The 24,430-nt window shown below is 31.5% G+C and overlaps 1 protein-coding gene across 4 annotated transcripts; it reads right to left on the bottom strand.

Moving 5' to 3' along the window:
* Window positions 1–5,384: 5,384 nt before the first annotated feature.
* On the bottom strand, window positions 5,385–24,040 carry LOC115987957 (TMV resistance protein N-like). 4 transcript variants are annotated; one of them, XM_031111571.1, is made up of 14 exons: window positions 23,192–24,040; window positions 14,281–15,391; window positions 13,839–14,111; window positions 12,981–13,724; window positions 11,896–12,906; window positions 11,607–11,721; window positions 9,180–9,240; window positions 7,827–7,857; window positions 7,397–7,453; window positions 6,987–7,262; window positions 6,346–6,860; window positions 6,150–6,242; window positions 5,891–6,035; window positions 5,385–5,761 (listed from the first exon to the last, which is right to left on the bottom strand). In XM_031111571.1, exons 1-6 carry the CDS (start codon window positions 23,701–23,703, stop codon window positions 11,707–11,709), a joined length of 3,666 nt encoding a protein of 1,221 aa, XP_030967431.1. In that variant the 5' UTR covers window positions 23,704–24,040; the 3' UTR covers window positions 5,385–5,761; window positions 5,891–6,035; window positions 6,150–6,242; window positions 6,346–6,860; window positions 6,987–7,262; window positions 7,397–7,453; window positions 7,827–7,857; window positions 9,180–9,240; window positions 11,607–11,706. The 4 variants fall into 4 exon arrangements, with proteins under 4 accessions (XP_030967431.1, XP_030967432.1, XP_030967430.1 ...); XM_031111572.1 differs by lacking the exon at window positions 7,827–7,857 and having other exon boundaries at window positions 6,346–6,496; window positions 6,631–6,860; XM_031111570.1 differs by lacking the exon at window positions 7,827–7,857.
* Between the last annotated feature and the right edge of the window lie 390 nt (window positions 24,041–24,430).

Genomic DNA, 24,430 nt, shown 5'->3' with positions numbered 1-24,430 from the left:
TTGTAGATGCTTAGATGTATACGGTGTGTTTTCTGTTCAACCTAATACCAAAGAGGAGGTTAAATATGTAGTGTAGGTATGTAGGCCTCATAGTAGACTAATTAGAGAGGCAAATATCCTTGATTAAGGCTAAAATCAAGGATACAATGATGGTCCTTGATTTTAGATTACTCAAAGGTGAATATGTATGGAAAATATAATATACGGTAACATCTTCCTCAAACAAGTGGCATTGAACAGGTTATTTGGAATTTGAAAAGAAGATCTCGATATATTATACATCAACCAACCCATTAAATAGAAAATGCCTCAACAAAATATAGTTACTGACCGTATCTCAAATAACGCTACGATGTAAGGACAATTAAGAATCAACATATGCAATAATAATTGTGATATCCTACATCTCCAACCTTATTACTAAGTATGCGTGCATTATTTCATTAAAGATAAGCATGTAATATCTTAAGTAAATGGTGCTTAAAATGAAAGAAGACATTTACTAAATTGATGTGGAAGTTAAATAATGGTGATAAGGGTGATGTTGTAGAAAATCTTGAAAGGCAAGGGACTTAGTGCAATTTAGAAGAAACTTAAGTACCATATTGCAAATAAAGATTTAAGTTTCCAGCCCATGACACCTCATGCTTTTCCCTTTCACACTACCGGCCTTATTTCTTGACACGTCCTACTTCTTTTACAACAAACAATGCCACCAGATGACACCTCCTCCTTAACATGCCACATCCTCGTTTTTCATGTAACCAGCCAGAAATTGTGTCTTGGCTTCCAAGTTTCGGGCAAAAACATAGTGTGTAAGCGGCCAAAGTATAAGGGAGCTAAAAATAAAAAGAGAAAAAAACAAACTTTGGTGCAAGACTAACCTATTCTACCTAAACCGATTCTACCTTCAATTTTATGTAAGTTGTGATTTCATGCACTGATTTTTATTTGGCTGTGAATATTTCTTGTTACCTTCATTTTTTTTTTTTTTTTTTTTTTAAATTTGAGAAACACACACATATATGGGGGAAGGTGGATGAGATAAGGGAATACACTCATACACCAACACCAAAACTACATGCAACAGTTAGTATCGCGGAACAAGTGATAAATTCCTTCTTAATATCACACCTTACCGATGTGAGATAACTCAACAACACTGAGTATCTTTTTTTATTTGAGAAACACACACTGAGTATCAATTGAATTCCATGGCTAAGCGTTCGTGATGTTTATACACGAATAAAGTGGCTGCAAGTTCATGTTGTAGAGACCTTATGCAACTTTATCCAGTCAAGAATAAAAAAAAACACTAAATCTGTCTTTGAATTAAGCTATACTTTTATTTCAGCTCTTGCTAAGGAATTTTCTAAATGATGTATCCTTTACAGCCATGGTGTTTGTTATTTATGCATTTCCTTGGATTAATTTCCATGATCCTAATTCAATTACATGTTATTGCCATGTTGGATTCATTGATTTTGTGTATATCAGTATATGTAACAGCCTCTAAACTTGATGTTCAATTTAAAGCTCCATTGGCTATCGACTTTAATTCTAGACCTTGGACCAGCACCTAAAACTATTATTAATGTCCATGGCTCACTATAACAATTCTTGCAAAGATGTTAGTCCTGGCGTTAGTAATTGCACAGTCATGTCACAGCATAGTCATGTCACATTGTATTAAATACTTAGTTGTGTTCAAATATGTGTTTTCAGCTTAGATAGATTTGAGTGTAGAATGGCGCTAGAGTTGATAGGTGTTGGGTGCATTTACCATGCTCATGCCCACTCTAACATATAATTTAGGTCCCATAAAAAAAAAAAAAATATATATATATATATATATATATATATATATATGAAATTTAGGTTAGAGCCATTAGGCCCAACAATTTCAATTAAGAGAAACTAAGATGTGGGAATAAATGTGAACTTTGTGGAGAAAGTCTAGGAATGCACCTAAGTCCTAATTTCATACCCAAATTCACAACATAGCAACATAGTTGAGTGTGACGTTGTGATGGGGCCAATGTTGTCAATTCCGTACCGGCCAGTAATTCGGTACACTCGACCCCCATGTTTCATACCGGAAAAAATACCGGCCGTACAGGCCAATTTCGGGCAATACTGGCCGGTATCAGGTGTACCGGCCGGTACAAAAAAAAGTTTTTTTTTTTTTTTTTTTTTTTAAGTTTTGTAATTTTTGAATTTTTGTTAGGAAAGAATGGTAACATATTTGCATTAACTTATTAGTATTATTTGTTTTTTTAGTATGCAATGGTAACTTTTAAGTTTTCTATTTTATTTTTTTATTTTTTTTCCCTTTTAATTGATACTAAAGTTTAAAACCATGAATAATTAGTTCTGAATTGAGAAAATATTTTATGGTAAACTTTTATATTTATTATAATATATATATATATATATATATACACACAAACACATACATACATACATATATATATATATATATATATTTATTTATTTATTTATTTATTTATAAATATAAAAAATAGCGGTAAACCCGAAACGGTACACCGGTATTGACCGGTATCCGAAATATATCGTACCGGTAGCCAAACCGGTACGGCCTCCGGTACGGTATTGACATCCTTGGATGGGGCTGATGCAGACCAATTTGTCCAAAGCACCACAATAATCTCCAAAAATTGCCCATTTTACCCCAAAATACTGACTAAAGAGACAGCCCCCAACACAAGCATCTATTTACAACATATCTAGTGGAATTATCCCTTAATTTTTCATCTTCAATCACCTCATGTATTACCCTACATAGAAGAAAGTTTTCTATATTCAACAGTTGAAACCGTCAAAAAAAGTATGTCGAAATATTATTAAAACTGTCAAAACATATGTTTTCTTCAGATAAGTTTCAACAATTTGAAACCGTTGAAATAAGTATTTTTTTTTAAATAAATAAATAAATTTGGATGCATTCCTTCACGTGACCAAAATTTAATAATTTGATTCAGAATATAAACATAAATACAATTGTGCAATTCCAAATTGAACTTCATATATATATATATATATATCTAAAAGTTAAAGCGTAAAATTTATTGTTTCTAAGCTTCTGTTGAGCCACACCAACAACCATATCACCTACTTATCTAGAAGTTAAAGCGTAGAATTTATTGTTACTACGCTTTTCTTGAACCACGTTAGTAGCCATATCTCCTGCTTATTTCCAATTATTTCTCTTTTATTTTTTGACTCTTTTTATTTTTTTATTTATTAATGTTGTAGTTTATGGATACATTTTCTCCAACTTTCCCCCTTCCTTTTTGCCTTTTCATCTCCCCACTACTATTAACATTTATATCACTTTTCCTTTATCCCTTCATCTTCCTTTTATTTTGATTATTCTTATCCCTATCCTCTTACTATAAATTTGCTAATATCTTTTACTCTATACATATTTTGTCACACCAAAAGGTTATTACTCTTTCTCTTTCTCGTGTTTTTCTTTTCTTTTGGTAGTTTTTTTTTTTTAAATATTTTTTGTATCTTTACCTTATATTGATGAATTTCCATGTTCTTTAGAACTCTACTCTTATTCTCCCTCTCTCTCTCTCTCTCTCTCTCCCCTATATATATTTTTCTTTTTGTGTAGTTTTATTTTTTTATTTTTATGTTTTATATCTTTACGTTAGGTTGATGAATTTGTGTGTTCTTTAAAACTCTACTTTAAATTGATTCATACTACTACAAAAAATAAATAGGATTGAATTGAATTTCATGCTCCAAACTTTTTGGTTTTATGTTTTCAAGTTGTTTTTTTTTTTTTTTTTTCCTTTTTTTTGATTGTCAAATGATATCATATTGCATTATAAAGATAGAATATAAGAATATAATGTTATTCAATTACATAACATGATTTGCATAATTTGGTGTGACTATATATGTTATTTTGGCTATTCTTCTTCTCATCTTATTTTCTGTAAATTATCCAATTCAGGTCTCTCCCCAAAAAGGTGATTATTCTCTTTCTCAATTATTTATTTACTCTTGCAATAAACTTTAGGTTGATGAGTCATTATTTTTTTTTATAACACTATTTTGGGTTAATATACAATTTTATGTGTGTTTTTGAGTTCTCCATCACAAGCCTTCTCTCTCCCTCTCATAGCTTTTGTTTGATTTTTGTTTGACATAATACTTAGTTATTTTGAAAGTGAAAATTAGAATTTATATTAAAATACAATCTTGCTATGTATTTGAATGTGTTTCTCAACTATTTGAGTAACATTAGGTGTAATTTTGTGCTGAGTTTTGATTATCATGATATCTTATTTAAAGAATAAGAAATTTGAATAATATATTTGAAACTTAAAAAAAAAAAATTTAAGTAAAAAACTTAAAGAATTTAGTTGTAAGCAAAAAAAGGAAAATAGAACGTACCATAATATAATTTAGAAAAATATGAACCACCTCAAAAAAAAAAAAAAAAAAAATCAATCAAACACACCTAAAATATTAAAATGATATATATGTAAAGATGGATAAATGAAAAATAATTTTAGAAATTTTTTGAGTTTTAGATAGAACATATTATACATTGTACCAGAATTTCAAAGTAACAATATATTAAGTAACAATATATTCCCACACATCGCGTGGGTCTACGACTAGTTCTCATATAAAAACTAAAACATCAATCTAATTTTCAAGTATTCATATAGTTCCAAATCTTCAAAATAACTAATTAAAAGAAAAAAAAATTGAAAACCATTGTGCTCCATCAATTATCCTAAAGTAATAGATAGTAACAGATATATGGAGAAGTGCTACTTCCCAACAAGACGGCTAGGCCCATGGCAAAAGCTAGTATCATTGAAAAAACAATGATGCATCCTTTCTTGTACTTCCCCATAGAGGACAGCCCATCCCTCCTCCCGTATTTTCCTTACTCCATAAAACACATACATCCACTCTAACAAGTGCATATCCATCTATTTTGCCCCAGGTTTCATTGTAGATATTACACTGTTGTGTACATCAAGGGCGGCCTGCAAATCACATAAAATTGGGTAATACTTAAGTGAGAAGCTACCTAAATTTTATTAATTGTCTAGATCAAAAGGTCAAGGCTTGAAGGTAAAAAATTGAAATTTAGAGTTCAGACAGACCAAACACCAATAATACATGCTTTTTGATAGAGATTTCCAACACAATTTAAGGATGATTCTTTCATGGACCAATCAATTTACAATTCTAGTATCATCATCAAATTCAACAGCAAATGAATAAATTTATGAATGCTAAATGATTAACAAACTAACCTGATTGGTAACGTTAGAAAGAACTATCAAATTGAGCTAGCTCAAATGGGGCCATGTTTTTGAGTACTTGTGCTAGCAAACTCTTAACCCAATGAACTTGTGCTTTCAAGAGTTGTACATTAGCGTCACTCTCCTTGCGGTGTTCCTTAGATTCTTTCAATTCCTTATAAGTGTAGCATCATTCTCCTTGCTTCATTCCACAGATTCTTTCAACTGCCTCAAAAGGTTAGCAGCATTCTCTTTATGTCTTTCCTCAGATTCATTCAATTGCATTTGAAGGTCACGAATAGTAGATGAAGAGGAACCCCATAATATTGTAGGACTAACACCATCTCCTTAACCACAAACACGACCAAGATGTTCAGTCCAAATACCTCTACAAACATTTCATCTCCAAACATTTGCAAAGACCCTTCACCCACTTCAGTAGTAAGTCTCTTAAATTTCATCTGCATTAAAAGAGCATTTATAATTTTATACCACATTTGCTAAAAATACATAAAAAATACATTTTCTAATGGCATATAAAAATAAATCTTAAAAACAAGTTATACAAGTATTTTTAGGAATTTTCATACCAATGCCTCCAATGTAGTTTCATTTGCAGCTTGTCCATTAGACCTCATATGTGTGATCTCAAATAATTGAAGTCGGCTAGGATCTTCTCGAGTTTTCTCACTCTATCATTTAAACAACACAAAGCATAGACATTCCATAAAATGCCTATCATTTAAACAACACAAAGTATAGACATTACATAAAATGTCAAGCACCATAAATAACTATGCAACAATATTTTATCTTGAAAAAAATTAAGTTTCAATGATGTATACAAACCTCTTCTTCACTTTGTGGTTGGAGACTTTTTTATCCAATATTGTGAACGATAAAGTTTTTGGAATGACCAGACTTGTTTTTATCACACATTTCCTACATTCAAAAACATGCATTTACAATAAAGATACATGATTAAAAAATATTTTTAATTCTCTATTAAATTTCACAAGATAATAATTTCCATATGTAGTAGTACCTTCCAGTCCTTGTTGCTCCATAAATTCACAAGATAGTTCCAATCATAATCTGCCATGATAGGTGGAAAAATTTCTAATGCCTCCTCAGGATCCTCCTTGTATGGCTCAAACCATTTTTTCTTCAAGGAACTTTGGTAATTTTTGTATGACCTATTCATTTGCCACCAAACAAGAGTCTCTTGACCCTCAACAATGAAGTTATTCTAAAAAATGAAAACTAATAATGATTACATTTGTTCATTATAAAGTAAACTTTTATTTCAAAGTACTTTTATATAACACACCAATATATAATCAAATGGCTTTATTTTGTTTTGATAAGGCACCTCTCTCCAATCTTTGACTTGTAAAGGTACCATACTAATTTGTCTAACAAGGGCAGTACACTCCAATTTGAATACTGTAGAGTATTTCCCTACTAGTCTTCCCTTTTGCCATATGATTGGGAACCTTTCCTTTGTAAAAAGTTTTGTTAGATTTAGATTCCGTGTAGCCCATCGCTCTTTCTTATTTCCTGTGTAGCCAAAAAAAATTGATAGACACATGTCAACTATATATGGTTGCAAATATTAGAATGGAAATTATAGCGATTGAAAAGAAACTAAGAATTTTAATTAAAAAAATGTATTTTTTTAGTTACCAACTCATGAGACACCACTTTCACTTGTTCCAGACTCTTCTCTTGTAATTGCTCCATAATTTCTAGCAGTTCCAACCGACTCTTCTCTTGGAATAGCTCCATAATTTTTAGTACTTCTAGCAAACTCTTCCCTTGCAATAGCTCCATTGTTTCTAGAACTTCCAGAAGACTCTTATCTTGTAATTGCTCCATTCTTTCTAGCACTTTTAGCCGACTGTTCTCTTGCAATAGCTCCATTGTTTCTGCTTCTAGCCATAGGTAGAATTCCTTCGCAAGCTGGATAAACAGAATCCAAAAAAAAAAAAAAAAAAACCTATAACCAATTACATCATATCAGATTGAAAATTTGTTCAGAATTGAATATTGACTGAGAGTAATTTAGTTGTTTTGAATTCTGGTTAGGATTTGACCTCTTCTCATAAGAATATGCTTCCACAGCTATCTAACAAGAATGAAGCATGACAGCCCTGCATCATAAACAACTTGTGTCAACCACACTAATCCATCATGATACATAATAGAGTTCTTCTTATGAAAATGACACCAATTTTTTTCTACATCCAATTTTAGCAGGCTTTGTGTTATTGTCTAATGGTCAGTTTGTAATCACAATAGCTCAGTGATATTGTCTAATTCTCCAAAGAGTAGTGCTATGGGCCTACTGCATATATGTATATTTAAATTATGCATACATGTATATGGTTTTAACGCAATGCTGGTGGGACTACAAGAATTCTATCCGATTAATTGAATATTAGTTAAAACTACAGTAGCTAGTTCATTTGCATCATGGCCTTTCCTAGGACTTTTCCTTGCCACCTTTATTGAATTAGTGCTTACCTCTTTATCTCTTTCTCCATCATTTTTCTCTCTGAAAACATCAATATGATACTAGTTAGTAATACTGTAATAACCAGTAGGGGAAGATTGGATTGGTGGAGCTGATACTTTTGGTTTTGATTGAAGCAATTGAAAGTTGCACAGATTGAAAGAGAAGAGTACATTTATTAATTATTTAATATAATTGCAAAATTTAAGATAAAACAAGAGAAGAAGAGGAATTTTTTGAAGGAAAGATAGTAATGCTTTAAGGAGGTCGAGGGAAAACACGGACAGGGTCAGGATTGCCACATTATCTAGCTTAGCATTGCTTTCCAGATTGGCTTAACCAGGAGTAAAACAATAATATATAGTGAATAAGAAAGTTTGAGCTATTGTACTACGCACATGTTAATTGTAAATATACTGTTAAGGTAGTTCATTAGTTAGAACCAACTTGTGAGCTAGATCAGGGGGATATATAGGAATGGTACATGTATGAAAGATTGGCAAGCAATAAGACTGAAGTTAGTTCTTTTCCATCTTCTTCTAGTTTCTCTTCTCAACCTCTTAAATTCTTCTTCTATTGGAGACTTGGCTATCTCGAATCAGACACTCAGAAACCTTATATAGATTAGGACCTTAACAAACAACTCAACAAGACATTTTAAAAATAAATATTATCCCATGCAAATCCACCATGCAATTATTTCATAACCTACACCCCTAATAACAAATACATCAAATAAAAGCAAGATACTAAATAAGTAAACATACTGATGCGGGGGACGCAAGAAGATTTTTATTTAGTATTATTTATGTTTGCAATTCAATTGTATTTTTATGTTTTAGGTCCTAGTAGTTTATTAGGCTATTAATATTTTAATTTGGAAGCAAGGTTATTTTCGTAATAAGGCAACTAGAGTTTCCTAGCCAATTAGAACTAGGGTTTAATAATCCTTTATAAGCAACATATTTTACTCTTTGAGAAGATAGTTGATATTTTGATGAATGAAAAAAATTGCCATTTGGTCTTTCTTTGGTCTGGTACTAACTTCAGGTCTACTCTAGGTACTGACTCCTAGTGATTTTCTCACTTGGTGCTGACTCTAAGCCAGGCCTAGGTGCTGACTCTTAGGTCATATCCCTTTATTTTATTGTTGTTTCAATTTTGTTCTGATTGTCCTGCGTCACATACAATTGTCACAAAGAGACTAATCTATCAAAGTATATTTTGATAAAAGAACGACATCCTTCAAATAATCAAATAAGATGCCGGGATGGACATCAAATTTTATATATGCATCCTGACCAATTTTGATTTAAGAATAATCCTCATAGATGCATACAACTGACAACCTGTAAATCACATACCGTTGAATTCGTATTTGACTTCTCCAAGCAAATGGACAACATCAGGGTCACTTGGTTTCACCTATGGTGCACGAAAGTCAAAAGATCAGTAGAAAAACTATCTTGGAAGCCTGGTTGAAGCACCATGTCCAGTTTATTGTAGATAAAATTCATAAAAATTTCAAACATGGAAGCATGAAAATGGGATAGTCAGTAAGAAGGTAGATACACTATTTAGTTTTATCCAATGAATTTGGCTGAAACACAATCTCTCTTTAATTAAGCTTTAAAAAGCATAGAAAATCTCAGTCCCAAGTCCCAACTCAACGAAGAACTAATTAGGTAACTCAAACATGCAACAACAATCAGGATGTTCCATTCCACCATCAACAGTCAATGCCTTAACTAACAAAAATCAAGACACAAAGGCCCCATCAGCAAGAAAGTATTTAATCAACAAATCCTTTCCTTGAGAATTAACTAAAGCAGATTTACTGCCCTCAAGAATATAAATATAATGATCAAGAACTGAGCTCACTCGGTCATTTGAAGGCCATATATATAGGCCACTTCTCCTTAACCACAATTGTTATATTAGTCACTTTTCAACTAGACATTATGTGCAAAACAAAAGATGCCTTTTTGTTATGTTATTAGCAAACAGTATTTGTTTCTAAATTTACTCTGGATTTTCTGCAAGAACTCACAAAACATAGATATATAGCACAAAAAATTCATAAAATAACCAACACACAAGACAAAGGTAAAGAGAACTATAAACTTGATCTAGTTCTCAGTTGTTAAACAATAATAATTGAATCATTCAAAGTATTGGTAATTTAGAAGATTAAAGAGCCACATACTAGTTATACTTGTTTTTTATTTGCAAAGCAAGATTCAAAACTGAACCTTCCCCAACCACACCCCAGCCTACGCGACCTTTTCACCTCCTAAACTAGTGGCAAGTGCATGCTTGCAGGTGGTCCAAAGTACTGAAAAAGTTTTATAGTCCTTCTAACATAAAATTGACGAGTTCCCTTAAACTAGGTAGATGTCCATCACATGCACACGAGCAGGAATGAAAAAAGGCAGGACCGTGACTATATGACATTCAGGTTTGTTGAGATTGACATTAGACAATCTTGAACAAGGAAATTGGGTGGACATCTTCAATTCTTCACTACTGAATTTCAACAGAATTCAAAGAACCATAATCATGACAAAAGCTGTAATCCATAAAACGACAGGTAGACACTAAGCCAAATGAAAAAGAAAATATTGGAAGGATATATATAATTATTTGGATTCTTATCTCTTACAAACCTTCCAAGATCAGCATTAAGTTTCAACCCTGTTATACCACTCTGTGGTTTGGCACTTGACTGATGTAAATTTAGAAGCATTTTACAGCCTAAGGGCTGAAATTTTGGATGTCACAACTAGATTTCTTAACTTGATCACATATCACCCATTAAACATATACAATAAACAATAAATTCTACACCAATAAGATTTAGCCAAGGACATGGGATTCTCACCAAAAAATCAAATTACAGCAGGTTTACAATTCCGTGGATTGCTCATAGAATAGATAACATGTAAGCCCTAATTTTCACCAACCTATTCTTCTCACATCCTATTTTGGCATAGCATTTCAAATTCAGTACTCTATTCAAGCGAAAATTCAAATAAAAACCACAGAATTCAAAATCCTCCGAGCACTTTTAGATTCTCGGCCAAATATAGAGATTCTAAAATTGGAAAAAAAAAAAAAAAAAAAATCAACAGCACCAAGCTTTAACAATCACATAATATAGATGAGAAAATGAGATTGCAAGCTAAGATAGAGAGAGAGTTTAGACCCTGTTTGCTTCAAAAGTTCGAATGAAATTGCTTTGTGAACTTCAAAAATTCGAGTCCAAAACAAATTGATCAGAAAATAAGGTTTTGAATTGATCAGTTACTAATTGTCTTGTTTTCCAATGCCAACAGCATGACTCGAAACTACTTCGAGAATTTAATTTAAAGCTTTAGAGACACACTTTTAAGCACAAAAACTTAAGGGATAAAGATGTTTTATCAGTAGGTACAGTTGTTATCTCAACACTGACAAGGTTGTGGTGTTGACATCATCATTTTCAAATATTCCTAATTAACAAAGAAAGAAACAAGCAAATAAATGTGCTTAAATAATTCCTCAACCTCGACCAATTAAATATGAATAACATGAAGAAGTGAGCCCCACTTTCAAGGCAGGTTCTGCAGAAGAAAAGGCTTGTGGGGCCATAGCTTATTACTTAGATTGTTCATAAATTTATTGAAAGATAAATGACATTGGACAAGGATGCATTGAACTAGTTACCAGGAGAAATGTATATTAAAATGAGGAAAAGCATAAGTAAATATGTAACCAAATAGAAATATTTTTGTAGAAATTAAAAACAAAACCTTAACAATTGGCTCGATGAGTAGTATTGGTTAGCTAAGCAAGCAGGTTCAATTTCCTGAAGAAGCATTTCATCGAGCAGTTGTGTGCTTGCCCTGAATTTCAATATCGAAGAGCCTGCAAGCATACTCATTATTTGGTAAAATTGAAGTTTAGAAAATCTTACAAGCAGACAAATATGATGAATAAAAAGAAATTAAATGCTTCTTGTATTTACTTGAAACACAAACATACTTAAGCAACAATCCCATGAATAAGGCTTTAAATTTAAAGAAATAGAAAGAGTCAAACCTTCTCTCCAAAGTACCGCACTTGATCATTGCGAGGCATTCTTTGAGGCAGAAACATATCACCTGTTTGATCAATGCCTTTGTCATCTTTGTCTCTATAATCGATGGACGCAAATTTAAGCCGCCGCACACTAGAATCATCAAAACGGGGGTCTGGAGCATTGGTATCATCATCTTCAAGTTCACCATAATATTGGTCATCGTTTCCACCTTGCACAGCATCATCATCATTTTCAGGTTCACCATAAAATGTTTCATCGGTTCCGTCTTGCCCCGCAGCGTCATTATCTCCGGATTCACCATAGTATGGGCCATCGTATTCACCTTGCCTAGATGTGCCATGACTTCCACCATACTCAGCAACGCCATCATCACCAGGTTCGCCATAATATGGGCTATCATTGCCTCCTTTCTCAACAACATCATCATCTTCAAGTTCACCACAATATGGGTCATTGGTTCCACTTTGGCCAGCAGAGTCATCATCTCCAGGTTCACCCGGACGGGAAAAAAGCCAACCTGGATCTTCTTCCCCATTGTTGAAAACAAGAAATATGGGTTTCTGAGGACAACAGATGCATGCTGCATAAATCCTCATCCTATGTAGGGGAATATTTTGACCTTTAAACTCAACCACAATGCGATTCTCTTCGGATGTATTTGATATATTCACTTTCCCATAAGTTAACCATACGTGGTCATAATTACCTTTCGCCCACCAGTTCCACACTTGGAATTGTCTTATACCATTGATAAAAAAGTCAACTTCACACATGGATACTATATCGTTGTCCAAATCCTTCGATGGAATAGCAATACAAACAAACAAATTTGAAAATTTGGGACCGACCAAGAATGATACGGAATTTCCAACACTCTGATGATGGTTGAATTTCAACCACTCTGGAATCTCAGTTATTGGTAGTTCAAGATGATGAAGCGTCCCAATTTGAGGCCGTTCGGAACCAAAGCATGTTGCGGCTTTAGCTAGAAATTGTAGAACTAGTCGAAACTGCAAAAAAATTGAAGTTAAAAATAAGTTGTTTCTTTATAACTTACTTCAGAGAGAAAGAGAGAGAGATATACATGAATCAATAAGAAGAATGATGATCGTGCATCCAGCCGATCGCAATTCGTTGCACACACTTGTCTCATAGACTGTGGAAGAATCGGAATTTCCCGAAGCTTTTTGCAATCTTGAATGTCAAGATATTCTAATGTAGTAAACATAAAAATACTTGCTGGGATGGTAACAATACCAGTAGAACTTAGATCCAGCCGTTCCAATACTGGGAAGTAATCGGGTTGCAGCCAAGAATCTAATTCAACTCCAATTCTAGGAGAACCCCTAAGATTCAGTGTCGTCAAGCACAAAAACCCAGTAGGTCCCGAAAAGTTATTAAAGTTATTGGCCCCAACTAAAAAATTCGTGAGCTTACTGACACCTAGGCCTAACGGGTTAAGTCCAGTCAGATACAACAGTGATGAAGGCAATTCTCTAAAACCACAACCAAACAAATCCAAATACTTTAGACAATTCATTTCTGGGTGAATATCGGGGAACTTCTCAAGCCTTCTGCAACGACATAGTTCAAAGGATTCAAGAGATTTCAACATGAGCGTACTTGGAAGAATTTGAAGTTGTGGACAGCCATAGAGATTCCATTCTTTAAGCTTCTCATGAAATCCAATCGACTTGTCAACCTCAATTAAATTTTTACAATATTTAATCTCCAAAATCTCTAAGTTTGGGCAGCACAAGTCAGGTAAGTTTGTAATGAATTCACAAGATACTAGACTGATCATTTTCAAATTTTCATACTGGAACCCCTGTGAAAAATTTAAAAAAAATAAAAGTCAAAAAACAAAAACAAAATTTATCTTCAACAACTTTTAAAAATAACATTTAAAGAAATTAAAATTTATAAATACTAATACTTATACCTGCTTGAATGCCTTCTCCAATATAATGTTAGACTTAGACAGGTTGATTGCAACAAGTTCTTCCGGGGCACAACATTTGGAAGATAAGGACAAAGGAAATTTACGCCATTCAAGAAACCTTAACTCATCTGGGAGATATTCAAGATCTTCAACAATATGTACATTGCCTATAAGAAATTTGAGATTTTTCATCCTCTTGAAAACATTAGCATTCAATGCAACCTCTATTGGTTTAGGTGAGCACAACATTATACCTCGAATTCTTTTTGATCCCTGCTTAGGACAAATAATTAGTCACACTTCATGATAGAATTCAACAAAAGTTTAAAGATTTTGAAACTTTAAACAAAACATATATTGAGAAAATTATATTTTGTTCAATATTGTAAAGGGAAAATCCATTAAAGAAATATATAGAAATGGAGAAGCAAAGGACGCATACCATATTTCTAGTTAGTAACTTATGAGCATCCTTATAACGCCATATCCTACTGCGTCTTTCAATCTCTTCTGATTCTTGTCGAACGATTTCTCTACCCATTCGTTGCAGCAAGTCATGCATTGACAACAAATAGCCATGTTCCAACGTTACAAGACACTTGTCAATAAGTCTTCCAATACCATCGTCTGGACATAAATCGCAAGACCGTAATATGTTTAAAACAACATCCTTTTTGTAACCCTTAAAAAAACATGCAATATCAAGAAAAATAACCTTTTCAGTTTCTTCCAATCCATCATAACTTATTTTGAGTTTTTCTTGAATATTTTGAGGTGGAATGGTTTCATACTTTTCTAATGCATTTTTCCAATCTTGTATATTTTTTCCACACAAATGAGAACCAATTATTTGTAAAGCTAATGGTAGGCCATTGGCATAAAGTATAATCTTGTTTGCAAGTTCTGAATAATCTTCCTCATATTTAATTGTTTGGAAGGCATGTTTGATGAAAAGTTCACGAGCTTCACATTGCCTCAATTCTTCAACCTTGTGTATTCGACGATGACCGATTCCCAAACTGGCTAGTACTTGTTGGTTTCTTGATGTTATAATAACTCTACTTCCAGGAGCAAACCAGTTATATTCTCCAAGCAAATTATCTACCTCTGTTGAGTCGCTCACATCATCAAGAATTAAAAGAATTTTTTTACTACGAAGTCTTTTCTTTATCAAATTGATGCCTTGAGATACATTGTGCACCTCCAAATATCTATTTGGTAAGATCATCAAAAGAAGTTCCTTTTGTAGTTGGATTACATCACCACTTTTTGACTTTTCTCTAACATTCTCTAAAAAATAGCTTCCTTCAAAATGGTGAGCAATTCTATTATAAACGGCTTTTGAGATTGTAGTCTTACCTATTCCCCCAAGACCCCAAATTCCTACCATGCAAACATCATTTGACTCCATATCTAAAAGTAATTCTATGGCCTCCGCTCGAATATCTATTCCAACTGGATGTTTAGCAACAAATAATGGCACAAGATTTAATTTAGTACTTGATATCTCTTTTATAACTCTTTCAATTAACTCGGCTTCAGATTCAACGCAGCTGCAAAGCATAGAGCATAAGAAAGACATAATGAGTTGGATTAGTTGTAAATATAAATATGAAGATGAACTAAATTCAATATGTCTAGTTTTGTGCATTGCAATTAACTTATTGCTATTTAAATTAAATGACCTTGAAATTCAAAAGATTAGGAACTATCATTAATTTTAGCACATTAGTATTCTCCTTTTGGCTAGAAAATTAGATCTAGGCTTTTAGCAAATGTTTGGATAGAAACTCCCTTTTAGTGATGAGGATTGAGGAGACCCACTTACTGGAAACTCATTTCTAATACTTGAACAAAATGAGATTAGGAAATTTTGTAAAAAATTTTCTAAAAATTAAATGGGAGAAACTCTTGAATTGTAACATTAACATTAAATTATTTTATTTCTACAATTTAATAGTAGAATATATGGTAAATAAATTATTTTTTTCAGTATACTTTCAAATTTGGACATTTAGTGGTCACAAAACCATTTAAAAGTTTCTAACTAATGAAAGAAGAAGAGTTGTTAGAATTATTTTTATTTTTTGAGAGATAAGTTGTCTAAATATATAACATCATATGAATTAAAATTATTCTATTTCTAGCATCTATCTATCTATACATAATACATAATATAAAATTGGGGTCCCTACAATTGGTGTATACACATAATAGTGACACGTGTTTCTTTGACAATGCATAAAATAATGACACATATCATCTTTTGTAACTTCCTCCATCTATTATATATGATACTAGTGATTAGCCAATGCGACGCACAGAAAAACTTTTTTTAAATTTATACATTCAAATGTCATATGAAATTATATTCTATATTACGAATACAAATCCTCTATCTGTTTGAATTGCTATGTGTTATTTATTTTTATTTTTTTCATTTTTAACTTTGTGTATTCCATAAGGAAAGTCAATTAAATACATTGCCAGTTGTGATTGATTGAACAGGGGAAAAAAAAAAAAAAAAAAAAGGAAGAAGAAGTTACATAGAGGATTTATATTCCAAATTTGCATGCATAATTGCTTGGATTGCATCTATCTCGTACACCCCAAAGGAAAATAAAATAATTCTAATATTTATAATAACAAATTGATATTTATATAGCAGATTTTACAGCCAAAATAAGTTGATTTGTTTTCCATTTTTGTATTTAGTTCAAGCTCCTAAGAAGATATAGTCCATAAAAGATATACAACAATCCAAATAACACTAAAGAATATCATAAAATACTTATATGCAAATATTTAAGCAATTGTACCGAAAATCACTACTTTATCGGTGACTACCAAATATGCATTTTAGGATCTTAAGCTAAGTATATCGCCGTAGTTTCTTTGTCAGGGACTATCAAATACCCATTATAGGAGCTTATGCTAACCAATTAAACTTCTTTTTTAAGTGATTATAACCCGTCAAAGCTAGTGCAGGGAAGCAAAACTATGAAATATATGGCTAAACAAGAAGGAAATTTAGGGGCTATTTGGCTTCACTTTTTTGATCACTCAATTTTCATCACTCATCACTCATCACTCATCATTCATCACTCAATTTTTCACACCCGTTTGGCATCATCATCCAATTTCCATCACTCAATATTTTTTACACTATTTGTGGACCCATACTTCTCAGTCAGTGCAGCTTTTTCTCTTTTTTTCTTTTTTTTCTTTTTTCTCCAGTACCCAAAATCACCGAAGCTTAAAAAAAAAAAAAAAAAAAGGTCAAAAGGTGGTCAAAAGTTGTGACTGTAGGTCCCTCCATGTGTGTTTATTTACGGAAATGTCATTGAGTTATGAGTTATGAAAACTGAAAACAACCAAAACGTGTTTTCAGTTTTCATAACTCATAACTCAAAAATCAGAAAATTAAGTGAAGGAAACAGAGTTATAGAAACAGAGTTATCGTTTGCCAAACAACCTTTTTGCTATGGATCCCACCATTTTTGAGTTATGAGTTATAGAAACAGAGAATTGAGTTATCAAAATTTGCAATCCAAACAGCCCCCTAGCTTCCTACTATAGAATCCATCCAAAACCCAATTGCATAACCTAGAGGTATCTTTTTAGAGGGCACAAAAGGTTATATGCAGTAAGGCGCTCATGGTGGCTTATTCTTCATCAAAACCGAACTTTGGAACATCATAGATTAAATTGAAACTAACAATCGAACTTTATGAGTAGAAGAGAAATGCTCAACTTCATCTACCATTACTAACACATTCCTTGAATAATGGTAATCCATAACGAGATACTAATGCTACAGAGTATATTATATTTGTCTTGTTCTTTTCATGACTTTTAATTTTCCCAATGATCAGCTAAGCAAAGAAAGTATTTAAAAGCTTACCAAGAAAGCTAAGAGAAGCAAGAAATCTGATGGAGGGTTTTGAGACTGGGATGCAACAATAACAAATTGCAAGTTGTAACACAAAAGATTTTGAGACTACTATGATATCATTATTGCTCTACACATATTTATAAATCCACCATTTTGTTAAAAATAAAAAGAAACACCCAAGCATTTTTTTTTAATCAAATCTAAGTCAGTTAACAATGGGAAATTAAACAACAATGATGGCCAAATAAAGCAGCTCTAACAATCAAAAGTTAGTTAACAACTACACAAGTCAATACATTGGAAAATTAGAAAAAGAAAACAACAGAAACAACTTACAAATTCTGGATGTAAGAATTCAAAAAAGAAAAAGAAAAAAGACCAAAAGAAAAAAAATAAAAAAAAGATTAGATCATCATATTGCCGACTTAACTTCAAAATTCCATGTCCTCTCAAAATGGTGATTATAATTTTGTGTAGAACAATCAATACCAAACCAAAATGATTTGTTGTGGATTGTATTTAGAATGTTCATGGGTAGATACAACATTGAAAAGCTTAAATGAAAAATCGATGTGTGAGAGAAAAAAAGAGATAAGGTTGTAACAAATTGAAAATTGGGATGGAAACAACATAATTAGTGGTGGATAAGATGAAGAGGTATAAAAGGCATCTCTGGGTTGGGGATTTGTGGGCATCAGTTTTGTTTTATTTTTTATTTTTTTATTTGTAGTGATAACAATAGTTTAGTTGAGGAAGAGAAAGTGAACCGTAATGGAAGTGAATTTAAAGAAAAGGAAGACTGGTAGTCTGTACTAAAGCACAGAAAAACTCAACCAATTCACCATAAATGCATAAGGCTTCCTGTAATTATATTATAGGAAAGATAATTGTAATTTGTAAATAATGGTATACTCCTTTTAAATTTTGTATTCATTAAGGCAATTAATAATAGGCCGTCTTAAAAATAAAAAGGTCATTAAAAGGTAAAACTAAAAGCAATTTGAAGAGGGGTGTCATATTGGAGAAATTATTATTTACACTAGGAGGATTGTTGATGTAGTCTTCCTTACCAATGAGATGATATCATTTATGCAAATATATGTGTGAACTTCCTAATCAGTACAAGGAATAAAAAATAAAAATTATCAAATAATGTCACATTTGCATAAATAACAGTATTTTATTGGTTGGAAGGTTAAGAATGACTATGTCAATAGTCCTTTTGGTGAACCTAATAATTTCTCGTCATATTGATGGAATTTTCAGTGCCCATATAACGTCTTTTTTTTACTGCTTACATTGATTAATGGCTGTCACCCCTTAATTACAAGCAAACTACTAAAAGGTCTGAATAGCTTAATTTTTAGGCAAAAGACGTTTTTCTTTAGAAGAGAAAGAAAATGACCTTAATAGTTAATTCTCCATATTGATTTGTTTATTCGCTTCATTATTATTTTTTTTATTTCTTATTAAATCCCAGGATGAAAAATATTTTCTGAGCATGATATTTATTGAGCTTCCAATAGTAAATTATAAAACAGTTACATGATCAAGTAATTATAGACCATATACTGATATACCTGCACTTCTGGGTTTTAACCAATTGATTTTTCAATTTAGTTACCGAATGACAATAGAGTATTACCTATTATTAGGTACAATAACTATAAATCTAATCAAATATCATACAATTTAATCTTCCAATTTATTTGGGACCTTACACCACATATTTTGTCTAACACCCTTTGCAAGATATGCAATGAAGAGTCTAAAGTGTGTTACTCGTGCACTATGTTACTACCACAACGTGAAGTTCACTGATGCGGTGGAATGGCTTGAAAGAAGATGTAATTAGGATATGATCATAGGACATAAGAGTAGATGTGGCAAAAAGGTAGATTTATTAATTTTAAACAAAAGAAGTTTAATGGAAGAAATTTTTGCTTAGTACGTATAATATGATGGTTGATTATTTTATCTGTTTAATTTTCAATTGTTAATATATAAAAAAATGGTATTCTTGTGAGATGGGTGCTTGTTAACTCAGGCTCTCCTTAGTGGGTCCCACATAAATAAAAAAATTGAGTAAATTAGAGAAAAAGCATGACATGACTTGTAAGGAACAGTTGGACAAATTTGCCCTTTTAATATGGAACACGGCTGGAATTGGTTGAGGGCTCTTTTTTCTTTGGACAAAATTGCCCTTTTAACACATTTCTCTCTTTTTTACTTTTTATTTCCTACCAAATCTTATTTTATCAATATTTTACCATTCACTTTCTTTTACTTTACCCATATCAAAGAGAAGAAGAGATGAAAAAATGTCAATAAAAGATTAAGGAATAATTAAACAAGGTACCACTATTGTATTTTTGTTGATTCATAGTTATTTTTAAAAAATAGGTTAAAATTAATATGTTTTTAATTTTTATTTTTGATACATGTATATTGTAGTACTAATGGATGAGGATGTAATTACAAAAGATTGCTTTAATTTAAATGAACCACTTCATGAAGGTATTGTAATTTTATTTTAGTTGTGATTTACATTTCATTTATCATAGAATATTTTTAAACTCTTGTTTTTATATAGCACCAAAATTAATATGATGTTAATTTTTATTTCTAATACATGTATTATAGCATCAATGGATGAGAATGTAGTTGCAAGTGAAAGTCACTACTTTACTCCAAAATATTGTTTTGACTTAAATGAACCCGTTCAAGAAGATATTATAATTTTATTTTATTTATAAATTTATATTTCATTTATCATAGAATATGATGTTTATATTTTAAAATCTTGTTTTAATATAGCACCAATGGATGACAATTTTAGTTTTAAACTCATGTTTTAAACTCTTGTTTCACTTATCCTTCCTTATTTGTTTGGTTACAAATCTTCGTCTTCTTTTTTCTTTTAATTTCTTAATTGATCTTCCTATCTTTTTTTCATTAGTTTTTTTTTTTTTTCATTATTGGTAGATAAAAAATATTAATGTCACTAGTAGATCCAAATAAGAAGAAGGTATTATAATTTTATTTTATTTATAAATTTATATTTCATTTATCATAGAATATGATGTTTATATTTTAAAATCTTGTTTTAATATAGCACCAATGGATGACAATTTTAGTTTAAAACTCTTGTTTTAAACTGTTTTTTCACTTATCCTTCCTTATTTGTTTGGTTACAAATCTTCGTCTTCTTTTTTCGTCTTTTAATTTCTTAATTGATCTTCCTATCTTTTTTTCATTAGTTTTTTTTTTTTTTTTCATTATTGGTAGATAAAAAAATATTAATGTCACGAATAGATCCAAATAAGAACTAATATCAACTTATTGCGTAGATTTTATTATGAAATTATTATGAAAATATTGTGTAAATAGTACAAAAACCACAAAAACGTATATTTTATTATGCATAATTTTTTTTGAGGAAATAAAATGCATAATTTTAAACTACAAAAATTTAGAATTTAAAAAATTTATTGATGACATAACTATTTAATAATAAAATGTGACAATATTTTTACAACATATTTTTTTTAGTTGTAGTCAATCTCAATCTAATATTTTGTTATCTTATTTTCACGTATGAAAGATTTGACAACATAAAAATTTTGTGACAATTTATTGTATTGTAATACAATTTGTAATTTTTATTTTGTAATGTTCCTTCCATGATAGACACGTATTCCATCAAGCCACCTTTTACTTTTATTTATTTATTTTTACTTCTCCTTTTTTTCTCAACCACACGTTTTGTTTCACCCTTACACTTACACTTACCCATTCTTTCTGCTTCTCCCTGCTTCTCCTTTCTCATCTTTTAAAATTTTCTCCCATATGAAACTCTTGGCTGAACTTCCTTGTCTTCTATTTTTATTTTTTTTTTCACAGCTTTCTTTTCTAACTTAGTTCGTCTCCTCCTTGATTTCCCCTCCATCAACCCAGTTCGTCTCCCTCAAAAAAAATTTATGTTCTCCCATATGTTCTTATGGATTTTTTTTTTTTTTTTTTTTTTTTTATGTACTGATGTTGGTTGTTTTTCGGTGAAATGGTTTTTTTTTGGATGTATTGATGTTAAATGTTTCTTGTGAGATGGGTTTTTTTTTTGGATCTACTAATGCTGGTTGTTTCCTGAGGATTGTGATTTTAGTTTTTTTTGTTTTTATTTTTTTATGTTAGTTGTTTCCTGTGAGAGGATTGTGATTTTAGTTTTTTCTTTTCTTTAAGATGTTTGGTGTTGTTTTCCTGTGAAAGACGCATGAGTTTTCAAAGTTTTCAAATTTTCCTGTGTGAGACGCTTGAGTGCTTGACTAGGCCTAACTTGGTGAGAGACGTGAGAAAGGATATTTTGGTCTCTTTATTCATTTTTCTCTTTTCTTATAAAGTTGACACACATCTGATAAAAAAACACATAAAACTATGTAAAAGACTGCAAAAAAACTGGATATTAACTGACACCGTAAAGTACTCGTTAACACGACCCTTCTTATATTGAAGAAGTGTGTGATACATAGAAAAATCGTAAAAGATGATACATAAAAGTGATGACTAATTTCTGGTGCTGAAAGGAAGTGTACTTTGAGTTTAATGCCCGTTTGGATTGGGCTGGTTGCGCGTCTCCATTTTGAGTGTCACATTTCTTTTTTTTTTTTTTTTCTTTTTTTCATTTTTTTTAGTGCTTATGAACAGTAATTATACTGTTCATGTACATGGATTTATTGTGCAAAAGACAAATGGATTTACTATGTAAAAGACAAAGTACACTATTCATGCATTGTTCATAAGACTCACAACTACTTTATTCAAAAAAATATTAAAAATGAGTTTCACGGCATTATTTACATATTTAAAAATTATTTTACTATAATACTTTTAGTTTTTGATTTTTAGTCAAATAAACTATATACAAACAATAGGTTAATGGGTCGAGAATGGTAAATGCAAACGCCAAAGTTCGGCAAGAAAGGAAGGTGCATGTGATAATAATTATACTTTCTCAAAAACTAATAAAATATGATAGAAACAATGCTTTCGTTATTTATTAGCCGTCATAACAAAATCATTAAAAGCTTATAACCAATATAACAACACAGTTGTCATAATTGATAACATTATACAAGTTAAAATTATTCTAATTCTACTATTAACCTTTATAGCTTATCTATCTTAGTATTTAGAATATATAGAAATTATTCAATCCTCTTTAAAGAACACACCAATAATTTATTGATTAAGATACTTGGCATCAACCCAGTTTTAAAAATAAAATAATTTATTAAAAATAAATAAAAAGCCTTCCCTTTCATCTTTATCGTCCCTACCCTCTTGCCCCACCACCATTCCCATATTTAATGTCAGCAATGATGACATAATTTATAAATAGAAAAACACTAAAAGTTTGTAATTAATAAAAGCACACCAAAATAGTCTTTAATTAAATACTTACCTATCATTGTAAGGAAATCCAGACAAATTAGCTGCTTCAGTTAAAGTTGTCCTCCACCTCTGAACCTTTTCTATATCATCTTTGCATTTTTCTTCATGTTCAGCTAGTGCAATCCCAAACTCTCCATCTTGTTTACGTATTTCTGATGGGCTCACCTTGTAAAAAATTGGAAAAATCAATTGGCCATTACTCTTACACTCAAAAATCTTGACGAGTTCATTCAAGCACCAAGTAGAAGATGCAAAATTTTTAGAGAATATAACAATCAAAATCATTGATGATTCAATGGCTTCAACAAGTTTCATTGAAATTTCTTCTCCCCTCGGAAGGTCATCATCGATAAAAGTGTCAAAACCTTGGTTACACAAAGCCTTATATAAATGGCTTGTAAAATTATTACGAGTGTCTTCACCTCGAAAACTCAAGAAGACATCATACTTCCATCGGTGGGTAGAAGAAGAAGAAGAAGAAGAAGAAGAAGAAGAAGCTCCTTCCTCAGTCAAGATAACCATTGATATGATCTATTAACTGAAGATTGAGAAGATGAAAAAAGAAGGGCAGAAGGTAAGAAAGATCAAAGATGTGATGAAATTAACAGGAATGATAAGAGATGAATGAAAGCTTGCAATTCGAGCGAAGGTTCACGGATGAGTTGAGGGCACTAAATTTGAAAGGTTTTGGGTACATACGTTTGATTGGGAAATTGACAAAGGAAGGATGATTTACAACAAGTGTACTAGAATTGAATCTCAGAGAGGAAAAATCAAACTGGAAATATGGAATTGATAGGGAAAAAGAGAAGTAGTCCTCACTGCAATATGAAATAAGAATGGATGACTGATAGTGGCTCCTTTTCACAACATATATATATTCTATTCAAAAGTTAGTGACTTTTTTTTTTAATAATAATAATATAGTGGCTATAGAGTGTCAGTTGACTGATGACTAAGGATCCGTTTGGATACAGCTGAAAACTGAAAACTGAAACTGAAAACTGAAAAACACTGTAGCGAAATAATTTTTAAATGTGTGAATAGTATCGTGGGACCCATTTTTAATGAAAAAGTTGCTGAAAAGTGAAATTTGTGAGTCCATGAACAGTACACGATGTGCTGTGATTGGTCAAAAAAATTTGAAAAGTCAAAGTTTGCGGCTACTGTTCATTGAACAGTGCATAAACAGTAGCCGCAACAACCAAAACGCCCCAAAACGCGTGAAAAAAAAAAAAAAGGCAAACGC

The sequence above is a fragment of the Quercus lobata genome, chromosome 4, assembly GCF_001633185.2.
Source record: "Quercus lobata isolate SW786 chromosome 4, ValleyOak3.0 Primary Assembly, whole genome shotgun sequence".
Lineage (NCBI taxonomy): Eukaryota > Viridiplantae > Streptophyta > Magnoliopsida > Fagales > Fagaceae > Quercus > Quercus lobata.
This window is presented reverse-complemented; position numbering and strand designations above follow the sequence as displayed.